The sequence below is a fragment of the Myotis davidii genome, unplaced genomic scaffold (assembly GCF_000327345.1).
Source record: "Myotis davidii unplaced genomic scaffold, ASM32734v1 scaffold149, whole genome shotgun sequence".
Classification (NCBI taxonomy): domain Eukaryota; kingdom Metazoa; phylum Chordata; class Mammalia; order Chiroptera; family Vespertilionidae; genus Myotis; species Myotis davidii.
The window spans coordinates 3,361,366-3,374,252 of NW_006352194.1; the positions used below are offsets into that span (position 1 = coordinate 3,361,366).

The 12,887-nt window shown below is 50.5% G+C and overlaps 1 protein-coding gene across 1 annotated transcript in view; it reads left to right on the plus strand.

The window, feature by feature from the left end:
• MYOM3 (myomesin 3) overlaps positions 1–4,814 on the plus strand; it is a 76,697-nt gene extending 71,883 nt beyond the window's left edge. The window contains exons 33-37 of the mRNA XM_006777545.2: positions 388–551; positions 761–797; positions 978–1,000; positions 2,753–2,808; positions 4,249–4,814. Coding sequence (XP_006777608.1) covers positions 388–551; positions 761–797; positions 978–1,000; positions 2,753–2,808; positions 4,249–4,512 — 544 coding nt within the window. The 3' untranslated portion in view covers positions 4,513–4,814. The remainder of the gene's footprint in view (positions 1–387; positions 552–760; positions 798–977; positions 1,001–2,752; positions 2,809–4,248) is intronic.
• Positions 4,815–12,887: the final 8,073 nt, after the last annotated feature.

Here is a 12,887-nt window from a genome sequence, read left to right on the forward strand (position 1 = left end):
AATGGATGGATGATAATGTATGGGTGGGTGGATAATGGATGGGTGGGTGGATGATGGGTAGATGGGTGGGTGGATGATGGGTAGATGGGTGGGTGGATGATGGGTAGATGGGTGGGTGGATGATGGGTAGATGGGTGGGTGGATGATGGGTAGATGGGTGGGTGGATGATGGGTAGATGGGTGGGTGGATGATGGATGGACGGATGGATGGATGGATGGACAGTTATGGAATGCCTCATGGATGCTCACCACCTTCAGCTCAGGAATCTGGAAACAAAAGCCCGGGAGAGGCGTTCGGGGCCGGGGGAGCCTGTAGACCTGCAGACAGACAGCTGTGAGCAGCACAGTGGGCTGCGCCGTGTTGACCATTCCGCTGCCCACATTCAGAGAGAAGCGCCTGGAGAGCGGGGACCGGGCGAGGGCTGGCACCACGCTGGATGAGATCTGGCTCCACATCCTGGATCCCAAAGACTCAGACAAGGGCAGGTACACCCTGGAGATAGCAGCCGGGAAGGAAGTCCGGCAGCTCTCCACCGACCTCTCGGGGCAAGGTGAGCTGTCCGCCTGTCTGTCCCCAGTGACAGCCCCATGGTCTTTGGGGGTGGGGGGTGCCCATCCCCACCCAGCCTGGCATTGCCCCAAGAGAAAATGGGCTGGGAGGGGAAAGGGTGGAGGGCTGGTGCCGCCGAGCCCTGCACCTGCGGGTCACAGGGGCAGGCGCCCTCACACCCCCTTCCCCTTCCCTGTCTCCTTCTCACAGCTTTTGACGACGCCATGGCTGAGCACCAGAGACTGAAGTGAGTTCCTGTGTGTTTCTGTGTCAATCACAGGCCCGAGGGTCCTGCATGAGCTGTGCACAGGACCCCTTTCTGGGAGCCGGCCAGCTCTCCCTTTCCCTCCTCGCCCCTCACCCCTACCCGCGCACCCTGTCCGTTAGCAAGTGGAGGCCTGAGCCTTTTCCCATTTCTGTGTTTCAGAGCCTTGGCCATCATCGAGAAGAGTAAGTCCACCGACATTTCCGTTGTTTTCATTTCCGGTGCTGGGGCGGCTTCCAGGGGGCTTATGGCCCCTGCGAGGCTGTGCAGGTCCCAGTGGGGTCTGCGTGGCTCTGAGCTGTCACGGAGCTGCCAGGGACACCTGGGCGGTGACGGCGTGAAGACAGATGGGTAAGGACTCCGAGGGTCCCTGAGACTGTGGGCGTGGAGGCGCCCAGCGTGGACCAAGAGCCCAGCAGGCCCATGGCAATGTCAAGTGCAAAGGCAGGTGGAACCCGACAGGCAGGGGACAGACAAGAACCAGGCTGGGCTGGCTTCTCCGCGTGAGGTAGGGAGGGGGAGACTTTAGAGCTGAAGCTGGTTCTGGCTGGTTCTGGAGCCTCATCTCATGAGGGCCCAGCCCCAAACCCGGAGGGAGGTGGCGCCGTGTCTGCGCTGCCTGGGGCGTCCACCCCCAGGTCCATGCACCTGAACTTCGTCAGGTCTGCCCCAGCCAGGGCTGGACCACCCAGTGCTAGGAGGCTGCCTGTGTGGTCCCACCCTCCCGGCAGATCAGAGCAGGAATTTCAGTGAGGAAAAGACTTCTGGTGGCCACGCAAAGCAGCCCCTGACAACGCGACAACCAGGGAAGAAACTGAATGACTGAGAAACAGAAGCGAGAACTCCAAACTGCTAGCTGGGGTCACCCGTGGGAGGGGGATTCTCCCTCCACAGGGACATTGTCCCTGAGTCTCCCCGCTTGGCGGGCAGTGCGGGCCTCAGCATTCATTAAGGTAACTGGGAAGTGCGGGTCCCCGTGGCCAGGCAGTGGGGAGTCCTTCAGGGGCGTGGCCTCTTAGGTGGCGAGAGTGCAGCCGGAGACCCCCCTCAGCCTGTGCGTTGCCAGGAGGTGCCGCCATGATCAGGAAGCTTGCAAGCCCGTCACACCGCCATCCACTCCCTTACCCAGGACGAGCATCCCTCCCATCCTGGGATGCGTGTCCCTGGGCAGGACACCCGTCCGGGACTCTAACAGAGGGAGCTGAACTCGCCACACACGGTTGCTGGGCTTGTGGAGTCCAGAGTCCAGGGAAGTGGACCCTTTCACCAGCCGTGAAGGGCCTGGCCACCGTTCCACAGCGTCCATCTCTGGGGCCTTCTCCCCCACCCTGATCTAGGGTCCTGCTCCCCTGCCAGCCATCAGACCATCACCCGCCTTTGCACGTCCTGGTCCGTGCTCTAGGGCCCACGCTCCCACCCCTCCTGCTCCCACAGCCTCACCTGCAGCCTGAGGAATATACTGACTTGCTGCTGAGTGATGTGCAACCACTCCCCTTGCCCACCACAATGGCCACCAGGTCCCCTCCTTGACCAGAGCCAGTGTCCCAAAAGCTTCTGTCCCATTTTTCCTTGCGCCCCCGCACCCCCCTGCCCCCTGAGTCTCCGGTTCATCAACACCTACTGTGTGCTTTTGCCAGTTTAAGGCTCAGAGCCATCTTATGTACCATCTTTCCCAGTTCTTAAGGGAGAGGCATCCCATTGCCCACTCCAGGTACCACCAATCATGACAAGGACTTCAAGTCAATAACAGAAACACATTATGTCGCCTACTTTCCGTTTACAAAGGCAAGGAAACACGTGACACAAATTTAAAGATTTCCGTCCCTAAAATGATGAAAATAGAAAAAAGGAGCATAGCTCAGCTCTACGGAAACGTGCTTCTGGGACGCAATCTGCAGGAAAACATTCATCACCGGGGTCTCCCCTTTTCCTTGCAGATCGTGCCAAAGTGGTGAGGGGCCTGCCAGATGTGGCCACCATCATGGAGGATAAGGTACAGACCGTCCCCAGCCCAGGGCCAGCACTCCCATGCTGTGTTCCCTCACATGTCCATCAAAAGTCATGGCACAGCCCTGGCCGGTGTGGCTCAGTGATTAGAGCGTTGGCCCGCATATCGAAGGGTCACAGGTTCAATTCCCAGTCAAGGCACATACCTGGGTGTCAGGTTCAATCTCTGGCCCTGGTCAGGGCATGTGCACAAGGCCACCAATGGATGTGTCTCTCTCCCATCAATGTTTCTCTCCCTCCCTCCCTCCCTCCCTCCTTTCCACTTCTAAAAATCAATGGAAAAAATATCCTTGGGTGAGAATTAACAACAACAAAAATCATGACACCCTGAAGCACTGTGGATTCCAGCGCCTGGCCGAGTGGCACCACCTCATGGTCACATGTAGTATAAAGGAAGCCTCTGAGCCTGGGGTCAGACCCGCGGGGATGCTCGCCCCAGCTCTGCCAGCTCGCTCTACCGGCCCTGGGTGTCATGAACTTCTTCTGTGAACTTCAGTTTCCTTTCGGAGTTCAGTTAGATGATCCCTAAAAGCCCTTCCAGGGCTGCAATTATGCAAGTCTAATGTTCTAGAAAATGACAGCACTGTTATTACGGTGCTTACTCTTTGCCAGGCACTATTGCATATGTGTTACATATTTTAGCTTGTTTAACCATCAAGGCAACCACATGGAATGGGATATTATTACTAGTCACACTTTATAGCTGAGAAAACTGAGGCCCAGAGAGGTTAAAGGACTCACCTAAGGTCACACAGCTTGAAGGGGCGGAGCTGAGTGTTTGACCATCACATTATACGGCTCTGATTCAGAGCTTATTCAAGAATTTCAAACGCAATTTATAAATCTTTGTATTAAAGCAAGATAGCCTTATTTGCATATGTCATAATGACATATATAGCACAAAAAGCAATAAAGCAAAGTTCAGGCCATTCTGGGGCAGATAATTGGCAGAATAATAATGATCTAAAACCCTAATTCAGTGGTTCTCAACCTTCTGGCCCTTTAAATACAGTTCCTCATGTTGTGACCCAACCATAAAATTATTTTCGTTACTACTTCATAACTGTAATGTTGCTACTGTTATGAATCGTCATGTAAATATCTGATATGCAGGATGGTCTTAGGTGACCCCTGTGAAAGGGTCGTTCGACCGCCAAGGGGTCACGACCCACAGGTTGAGAACTGCTGCCTAACTAGTAAGTATTCTTGTGGGAAAGTGGAGGATGGAGGAAAGTTGAGGATGGAGGACATGGGGTTAAAGTAAAATGTCTCTCTTTAATGTTATCCCTTTATGTGATGCACTAAAATGCACAGAATGAGTTTATCACAAGGAGCAACTTGCGCTGGGAGCTCTCTGGGGGAGTGACGGCGAATGCCCGGGGTTACTGCAAGGAGCTGATCAAGCATTCCCTTCCTGTCTTTCCAGACCCTGTGCCTGACCTGCGTCATCTCAGGAGACCCCGCCCCTGAAATTTCTTGGCTGAAAAATGACCAGCCTGTCACCTTCCTTGACCGCTACCACATGGAGGTTAGGGGGTCAGAGGTCACCATCACCATCGAGAGGGTCAACAGTGAGGACAGCGGGCGCTACGGCGTCTTTGTCAAGAACAAGTACGGCTCCGAGACAGGCCAGGTCACCATCAGCGTGTTCAAGCACGGGGAGGAACTCAAGGTGCTGGAGAAGAAGTGATCAGACACAGCCAGGAGGGGGTGGGGTGGGTGGATACACCGCGGTGGAGCAACAAAGACCAGGGTGGGGTCCCCGCCAGGAGAGTAGGATCAGCCCTGGACTTGGAAAAAGACACCTCTGAGCAAGACCCAATTTCAGCTCTACAGTCTCCATCAGCCTTGCCTTTCTCATCAATCAAACAGGAATTCCTACTCCTAGGGATTGTTTATGAAAACCCTTTTATAAACCATGCTAGAGGCCCAGTGCACAAACTCGTGCACATTGAAAGGAAATTAATTAGAAGAAATATTTTAGAGGCCAGGGAGGGACCGCGGGAGATTGGCTCCTGGGCATGTCTGGCCCGTCTCGCCCAGTCCCAATCGGCTGGACCCCAGCAGCAAGCTAACCTACGGGTCAGAGTGTCTGACCCCTGGTGGTCAGTACGTGTCATAGCGACTGGTCGAGCGGTCGACCGTTCAGTCGGACACTTAGCATATTAGGCTTTTATATATATATAGATACCAGTGGTCCTCCACAAAAGACAATGTCCAAGTTTTTGGTTGTCACAACTGGAGGTGTCTATTGGCAGAAGTGTCTATTGGTAAAGGTCAGGGTGCTGCTAAGCACCATAGCTCCGCACCACATGGAATTATTCAATCCCAAATGTCAATGGTGCCAAGGTTGGCTAGCCCTGCCATAAAGTGATATATCACAGTATCCTTCTTCTAGGATACTATATTTTCCACTCATGTAAGTTCAACAAACCTTCATTTGAAGTCTAGCATGTGCCAGGTTGAGGATGGCATTGGGAGCACAAAGATAAATACTGTTCAGGCCCTGCTGCCCAGGAGGCTTCAGTCCATTGGGGAGAGTCAGACCCGGGTACAAATGACACCAGGACAAGGCAGATGATAAGATTATAAAAGTGCAAATAAAGTGCCACTCATGGTCAAAGGAGAGAGACAGACGTCCATCCCAATTGGAGAAGGGGTGCTTTCAGACATCTTCACGGAACTAGCAGAATTGTGTTGGACCTGAAAAATGAGTCCAATTTGGTGGTGGTGATGTGAGGAGGACATTTTAGGAGTGGGGCGTGGTGGGAGCAAAGGCAAGGAGGTGGGTGATGCTGCCTGGATGGCATTGGATGCCAGGCTAGTGAGCTGGATGACCTTCAAGACGTCTTCAAGCTCAGGCCTCTACCTGCTATGACGGATACCAGCTGACCTTGCTGGATGGACCTCAAGTCAGAGCTGGGCATTTCACCACTCTTCAATTTCCTTATTTTTTCCATTGATTTTTAGAGAGAGTGAAGGGAGGAGGGGAGACAGAGAGAAACATCAATGTGAGAGAGACACATCACATCGATTGGCTGCCTTATGCACATGCCCTGACCAGGGCTGGGGATGGTTTCTGCAACCGAGGTACGTGCTCTGGGCCACAGTCAAACCCATGACTCTTCAGCCCATGGGCCAATGCTCTATCCACTGAGAAAAACTGGCTAGGGCTTCTTCTTTTTTTTTTTTTCTTTTTTTTTTTAAATATATTTTATTGATTTTTTACAGAGAGGAAGGGAGAGAGATAGAGAGTTAGAAACATCAATGAGAGAGAAACATCGATCAGCCGCCTCCTGCACATCTCCCACTGGGGATGTGCCCACAACCCAGGTACATGCCCTTGACCGGAATCAAACCTGGGACCTTTCAGTCCGCAGGCCGATGCTCTATCCACTGAGCCAAACCGGTTCCGGCGGGCTTCTTGTTTTTTAAAATAAGATTTGGATTGAGTGGGGTTTATAAGGTTATAGATGTTTGTTGTAAAAATTTAGAAAACCATCCTATATAATAAAAGCCTAATATGCTAAGTGTCCGTTCAACCATGCAAGGAGTAATATGCTAATGATATGCTAAGGCCACCCAACTGCTTGCTATGACGTGCACTGACCACCGGGGGGGGGGGGCAGACGCTCAACACAGGAACTGCCCCCGAGTGGTCAGTGTGCTACCACAGAGGGAGCGCTGCTCAGCCAGAAGCCCTGAGCTGGGCTCACGGCTGGCGAGCACAGCAGTGGTGGCGGGAGCCTCTCCTGCCTCTGCAGCAGCGCTAAGCATATCCAACTGACAGCCTAAGTGGTCAGTCAGACATCCCCCAAGGGTTCCCAGACTGCAAGAGGGTGCAGGCCAGGCTGAGGGACCCCCTCACCCCCAAGTGCACGAATTTCGTGCACTGGGCCTCTGGTGAAAATTATAAAAAAGAAAATAAAGATCACCTATAATTCCAACACCAGAAGATAACTCACCTCTGTTTTCTGAAATGACTTCTGAACTTAAGGATAAAATGAATCATTCCTACATCTACCACCTGCACATGCATCAGGAATGGTGGGTAACATATCCCCCAGCCCAGGCTCTGGGCTCATGGTTCAGTCATGTCAGGGGAGGGGGGTGGCAGGAGGACTTGAACATGCCCTGGCCAGAAATGAGTATGGGGAATTGTGCAGGTCTTGGAGGCAAACACATTTTGGGCAATTCTTTTCCTTTCTCTGGGCCTTGATTTCCCACCTATAAAAAATAAAAAAATAAAAAAAGAATGCTGCCCTGGCCAGTTTGCTAAGTGGTTAGAGCAGGGGGTCCTCAAACTACAGCCCGCGGGCCACATGCAAATACAAATATTATATTTGTTCCTGTTTTGTTTTTTTACTTCAAAATAAGGTATGTGCAGTGTGCATAGGAATTTGTTCATAGTTGTTTTTTTTAAACGATAGTCCGGCCCTCCATCAGTCTGAGGGACAGTGAACTGGACCCCTGTTTAAAAAGTTTGAGAACCCCTGGGTTAGAGCATCAGCCCGCAGACTGAAGGGTCTCAGGTTCAATTCCCAGTCAAAGGCATGTACCTCAGTCACAGGTTTGATCCCCCACCCTGATCGGGGGCAGGGGCGGGAGGCAACCAATCCACGTGTCTCATATCAATGTTTCTCTTGCTCTCTCTCCCCAAATCAATGGAAAAAATATCATCAGATGAGAATTTAAAAGAAAAAAAGGAAGACTGAAAGATCATTTTTGAGGACCCTTTCAGCTGACACTGATATTACTTCCCAAAACGCAATCCTCCTCTGCTTTTCTGGTCTCATGATGATCTGATGGAGAAAAAGGCCCATCCCCACCCTCCCTCCCACTCTCGTACTTGGCATCTCAGAGGAGAGACTTGGCTTCTTACACGTGTCAATGAAAAATGTCACCAATTTCAGAGAAATCACAGTATCCATGCACCCTATCCCTAGCAGCAGTCCGGATACACATCCATATGCACTTCATCTTCACACAAAGCACCCTCCTTCTCTCCACGTGATCATATGTACTTCATCTTCACACAAAGCACCCTCCCTCTCTCCACGTGATCATATGTACTTCATCTTCACACAAAGCACCCTCCCTCTCCTTCACGTGATCATATGCACTTCATCTTCACACAAAGCACCCTCCCTCTCCTTCACGTGATCATATGCACTTCATCTTCACACAAAGCACCCTCCCTCTCCTTCACGTGATCATATGCACTTCATCTTCACACAAAGCACCCTCCCTCTCCTTCACGTGATCATATGCACTTCATCTTCACACAAAGCACCCTCCCTCTCCTTCACGTGATCATATGCACTTCATCTTCACACAAAGCACCCTCCCTCTCCTTCACGTGATCATATGCACTTCATCTTCACACAAAGCACCCTCCCTCTCCTTCACGTGATCATATGCACTTCATCTTCACACAAAGCACCCTCCCTCTCCTTCACGTGATCATATGCACTTCATCTTCACACAAAGCACCCTCCCTCTCTCCACGTGATCTTCACCGAACACAGGGAGGATGTCAACACTAAATCACAGAGGCACAACACTTAAGACAGCGGTTCTCAACCTGTGGGTCGCGCGCCCTTTGGGGGTCGAACGACCCTTTCACAGGGGTCATCTAAGACCATCGGAAAACACATATATAATGACATATTGTTTTTGTGATGAATCACTATGCTTTAATTATGTTCAATTTGTAACAATGAAATTGGGGGTCACCACCACATGAGGAACTGTATTAAAGGGTCGCGGCATTAGGAAGGTTGAGAACCACTGACTTAAGAGGTTTTAAAGCATTCTCATACCGCAGAGTTCATCAGTTCAGTGGGACGGCATCAGGGGCCCCCTTTTTACAGATATGGCAGCTGAGGACCTAAATGGTAAGTGGTAGGGTCAGGCCAAGGACAAGAACAAGAGTCCCTGGATCCTGGTTCAGACATTCTCTCTGCCACGCTTGCCCCTGAGCCGAGCAGACCGGTATATGGAGCCCAGAAGTGAAGCAATTATAGTTCTTAATCAACACGTGAGAATTGCCAAAGTAGTGAAGGAGCAAATCAGTGAGCAGATGTGTAAATGGAAGTCGCCATTGTCCAGAAGGATAACGTTTTCTCTATGGAAGGAGGGGGGCTGGGTGGGGACCGTGGTCCACAGCAGTTAGTCATGAGTTGTTCTCTGAGCAACATTTATCCCTCCTGTTGGCCCTGATGAAACATGGTGTGAGCGCCCCCTGTTGGTGGGGAGCGGGATTGCATGCTAAGAAGCTCAGAAGCAGTGCATCCTGGGGCTGTGAACTGTGATTTGGTAACAAATAGTTGGGGAACTAGAGCTGAGCCCTGTTGTGCTGTATATGGACAGTTTGTCTTTGTCCAATCTCCCTGGATAGAGTCCTCAGAGCAGCATCCTTGAGCAGGCTTCCTGCAGACTGGGATCCCCATCACCCTTGTGTGCTCTGCTCTTTTTCCCTGCTTCCGTCTCACGGAGTCCAGGTGCCGCTGGTTTCTCCATTGGCGTCCCACCCAGGAAGACTGTGGACAGGGCAGGTCCCAAGAGTGGGGCCATGGGGATGGAAGTAGACCTTTCATTGTTCTCTCTCAGTTCGTCCCACTTAATCCCAATGAAACCTCAGTCCACTCAGATAGGAGAAAGTGGGACGAACCTTGCTAACGGATATCGTGATATAATAAAACTAGAGGCCTGGTGCACGAGATTCGTACACTGGAGCGGGGGGGCGGTCCCTCAGCCAGGCCTGTGCCCTCTCACAGTCCAGGAGTGGGCCTAAGCCATCAGTTGGACATCCTTAGCGCTGCTGAAGAGGCAGGAGAGGCTCCCGCTCACACCACTGTGCTAGCCAGCTGTGAGCCCAGCTTCTGGCTGAGTGGCGCTCCCCTTGTGGGAGTGCTCTGACCACCAGAGGGCAGCTCCTGCATTGAGCGTCTGCCCCTTGGTGTTCAGTGTGCATCATAGCGACCAGTCGTTCCACTGTTTGGTTGATTTGCATATTAGCCTTTTACTATATAGGATAAATAAATATTTGCCTTTGGTCTTTGTCCTTGGTTCCTGACACACAGCTCCTAACCTTTGGAGACTCTGGGATGCTAAGAGTGTCTTTTGCATGCTAATGAGATGACTTCTTACTGCAGCTCTTAGATAGCTTTAGGATGGGTGCCTGTCTCCAGAAAGCCCAAGGCATGCTCATAGGGTTGGAACTTTCTGTCCCACCCTCTAACTTCCAGGGAGGGGAGAAGGGCAGGAGATCGACTTAATCACCAATGGCCAATGGTTTGATCAATCATGCCAGAGTAATGAAACCTCCTTAAAACCCCTAATGATGGGATTCCGGGTTTGTGGACACATCAAAGTGTTGGGAGGGTGGTACACCCAGAGAGGGTATGGCAACGACACACATATTCTTGCCCTATGCACCTCTTCCCTTGGCCATTCACCTGTATTCTTTATAATAAACCAGTCAATGGAATTAAAATGTTTCCCTGAGTTTTGTGAGCTGTTCTAGCAAATTATCGAGTCTGAGGAGGAAGTCATGGGAACCCTCAATTTATAGTTGGTTGGTCAGAAGTATAGGGGGCAAGCTGGGACTTGCGACTGGTGTCTGAAGTGAGGGCAATCTTGTGGGGGCTGAGCCCTTAAACCTGGGGAATCGGGACACTGAACTCTGGGTAGTTAGTGTCAGAATTAAATTACATAGTAGGGCACCCAACTAACATCTGGGGATTTGGAGAACTGGTTGTTGGTGTGGGAAAACCCACACATTTGATGTCAGAAGTGCTGTGAACCAACACAGGTTCAGGGTTGTCACTCAACCACCTCCCCATGGGGCAGGGGTGGGCAAACTTTTTGACTCGAGGGCCACAATGGGTTCTTAAACTGGACCGGAGGGCCGGAACAAAAGCATGGATGGAGTGTTTGTGTGAACTAATATAAATTCAAAGTAAACATCATTACATAAAAGGGTACGGTCTTTTTTTTCAATAGTTTTATTCATTTCAAACGGGCTGGATACGGCCCGCGGGCCGTAGTTTGCCCACAGCTGCCATGGGGTCTCTTCCAACTCATCTACTCTATCGCCTGAGCCCAGGGTAGGTGGCGATGGCACGCCATTATCACCCAATGAAGCCAGACTCCGCAGCTTCACCTCATTCACACTCTACAGCTTGAACTGCCACCCTTCACATTATTCTCCTCTTCCCAACCCGTTCCCAATGGCCTCCACTCCTGCCCATGGCCCCCACCACTCCCAGCATCCGGCTTGCTGGACCCCTCTGGCTCCTGCCTAGCTATAACTCCCGATTGCTCCTGTATCATTCTTCTACTGGCTCACCCTGGGAAACGTCTCAGTGGGGCCTGATCCCTGGCACCCTGCATGGGACTCAGAAGGTCAGGAACTCTGTCTCCCTGATCTAGTGGAGCAAATACACAGTCCCAACATTCTGCAGGAACCCTCCATGGACCTCCGGGCACGCCGGACTTCAGGGAGCCGGGTAGGGTGTGCAGGCTGAAGGAAGGACAGCCAGCCAGTGGCTTCCTCCCTTATCACACCACCGGCCACTCCTCCCCGACACCCTTCTGCCACTTTCAGATACCAGCCCCTTTCAAATACCTGCAATCCTTAGCCTAAAGCAGTGATGGCGAACCTTTTGAGCTCGGCGTGTCAGCATTTTGAAAAACCCTAACTTAACTCTGGTGCTGTGTCACATATAGAAATTTTTTGACATTTGCAACCATAGTAAAACAAAGACTTATATTTTTGATATTTACTTTATATATTTAAATGCCATTTGACAAAGAAAAATCAACCCAAAAAATGAGTTCACGTGTCATAGGTTTGCCGTCACTGGCGTAAAGCATGGAGAGCAGGAAAGAGGGGAAATATAAGAAGCAGGAACCCTGATGGAAAATGACTGGCCTGTGTAATAACCTCTACCCACTCAGCCTCAGCCGAGCTCTAGTCAGATGCTTTCCATACCTTAAAATTTCCAACTCATTTCAAACAACTTGGGTGACATGTTCGTGCCAAAAATAGCTTCAGAAGCAGCACTCCCCAGCTGCCTCTAGCTAGAGGAAGGAAGCCAGGTTTTTGTCTTCCAGTATTTGAGAAAAGTGTAAATCCCGAGGCCAGAGGAGTTTCAGCCAAGAAGTGCCCTGGGTTGAGAGCAAAACAAATTGCACAGCCGGCAAGGAATGTGCCTCTCCTCTTCTGGGCCTCCCAGAAATCCCTGCGCCCCCGGGCTGACTTTTATATCATCGCTTCCTGTGCCAGCAGATCTAAAGAAAGAGAAACTCAGGGCCACACAGAAGTCTTTTCATTCCGTTTATAGAAGTGATCACAGTGAAATGAGTCTTTGCATTTGCTTTAAAATACTCGCGTTTGGGGGGGAGATAAATGAATAAGTTAGCAAAATATTGATGATTCTTGAAGCTGAGTGGTGGGTGGATGGGGGTTCAGACTACCATTCTCTCTACTTTTGTTTATGTTTGAAATTTTTTAAATAATAGAACATTTTAAAGACTCCATGGGAAACCAATCCTCAGCTGACTTTTCGTCTGGAGTCATTTTAGTTCCATATCCAGCAATTAGTCAAGGACATTAGACACAAACAAGGGAGCACGAAGCTCCTCTTCTGCAGGCAATTTACACAGCCTGTTATTTTTCAGCCGCACTAATTACAATGAATGGGAATGTCGATGCCTTACAAGAAATCATTATCACATAATGGTTGTAGTGTTTTGTTTCGTATTTATGACACATCCCAATGATTCACCGGCTCTGTCCGTTCAACACAATCTTTGCTGAGCTGATGATGTGGCAGGAACACGCAGAATCAAAGCTGGGTGCTCTCATCTGAGGTCCAGCTGTTCTTCTTCTTCTTCTTTTTTTTTAACTTTTTAACATGCTCATTTAATTACACTTTGGAACACAACTTTGTACGAGAAATGTCATTTCCTAGAATACAGTGTATGTATAATACAGATGTATTAAACATCAAACAGATAACTGCTTGGCTATGATTTATTTTTCAGATGATAGCTACA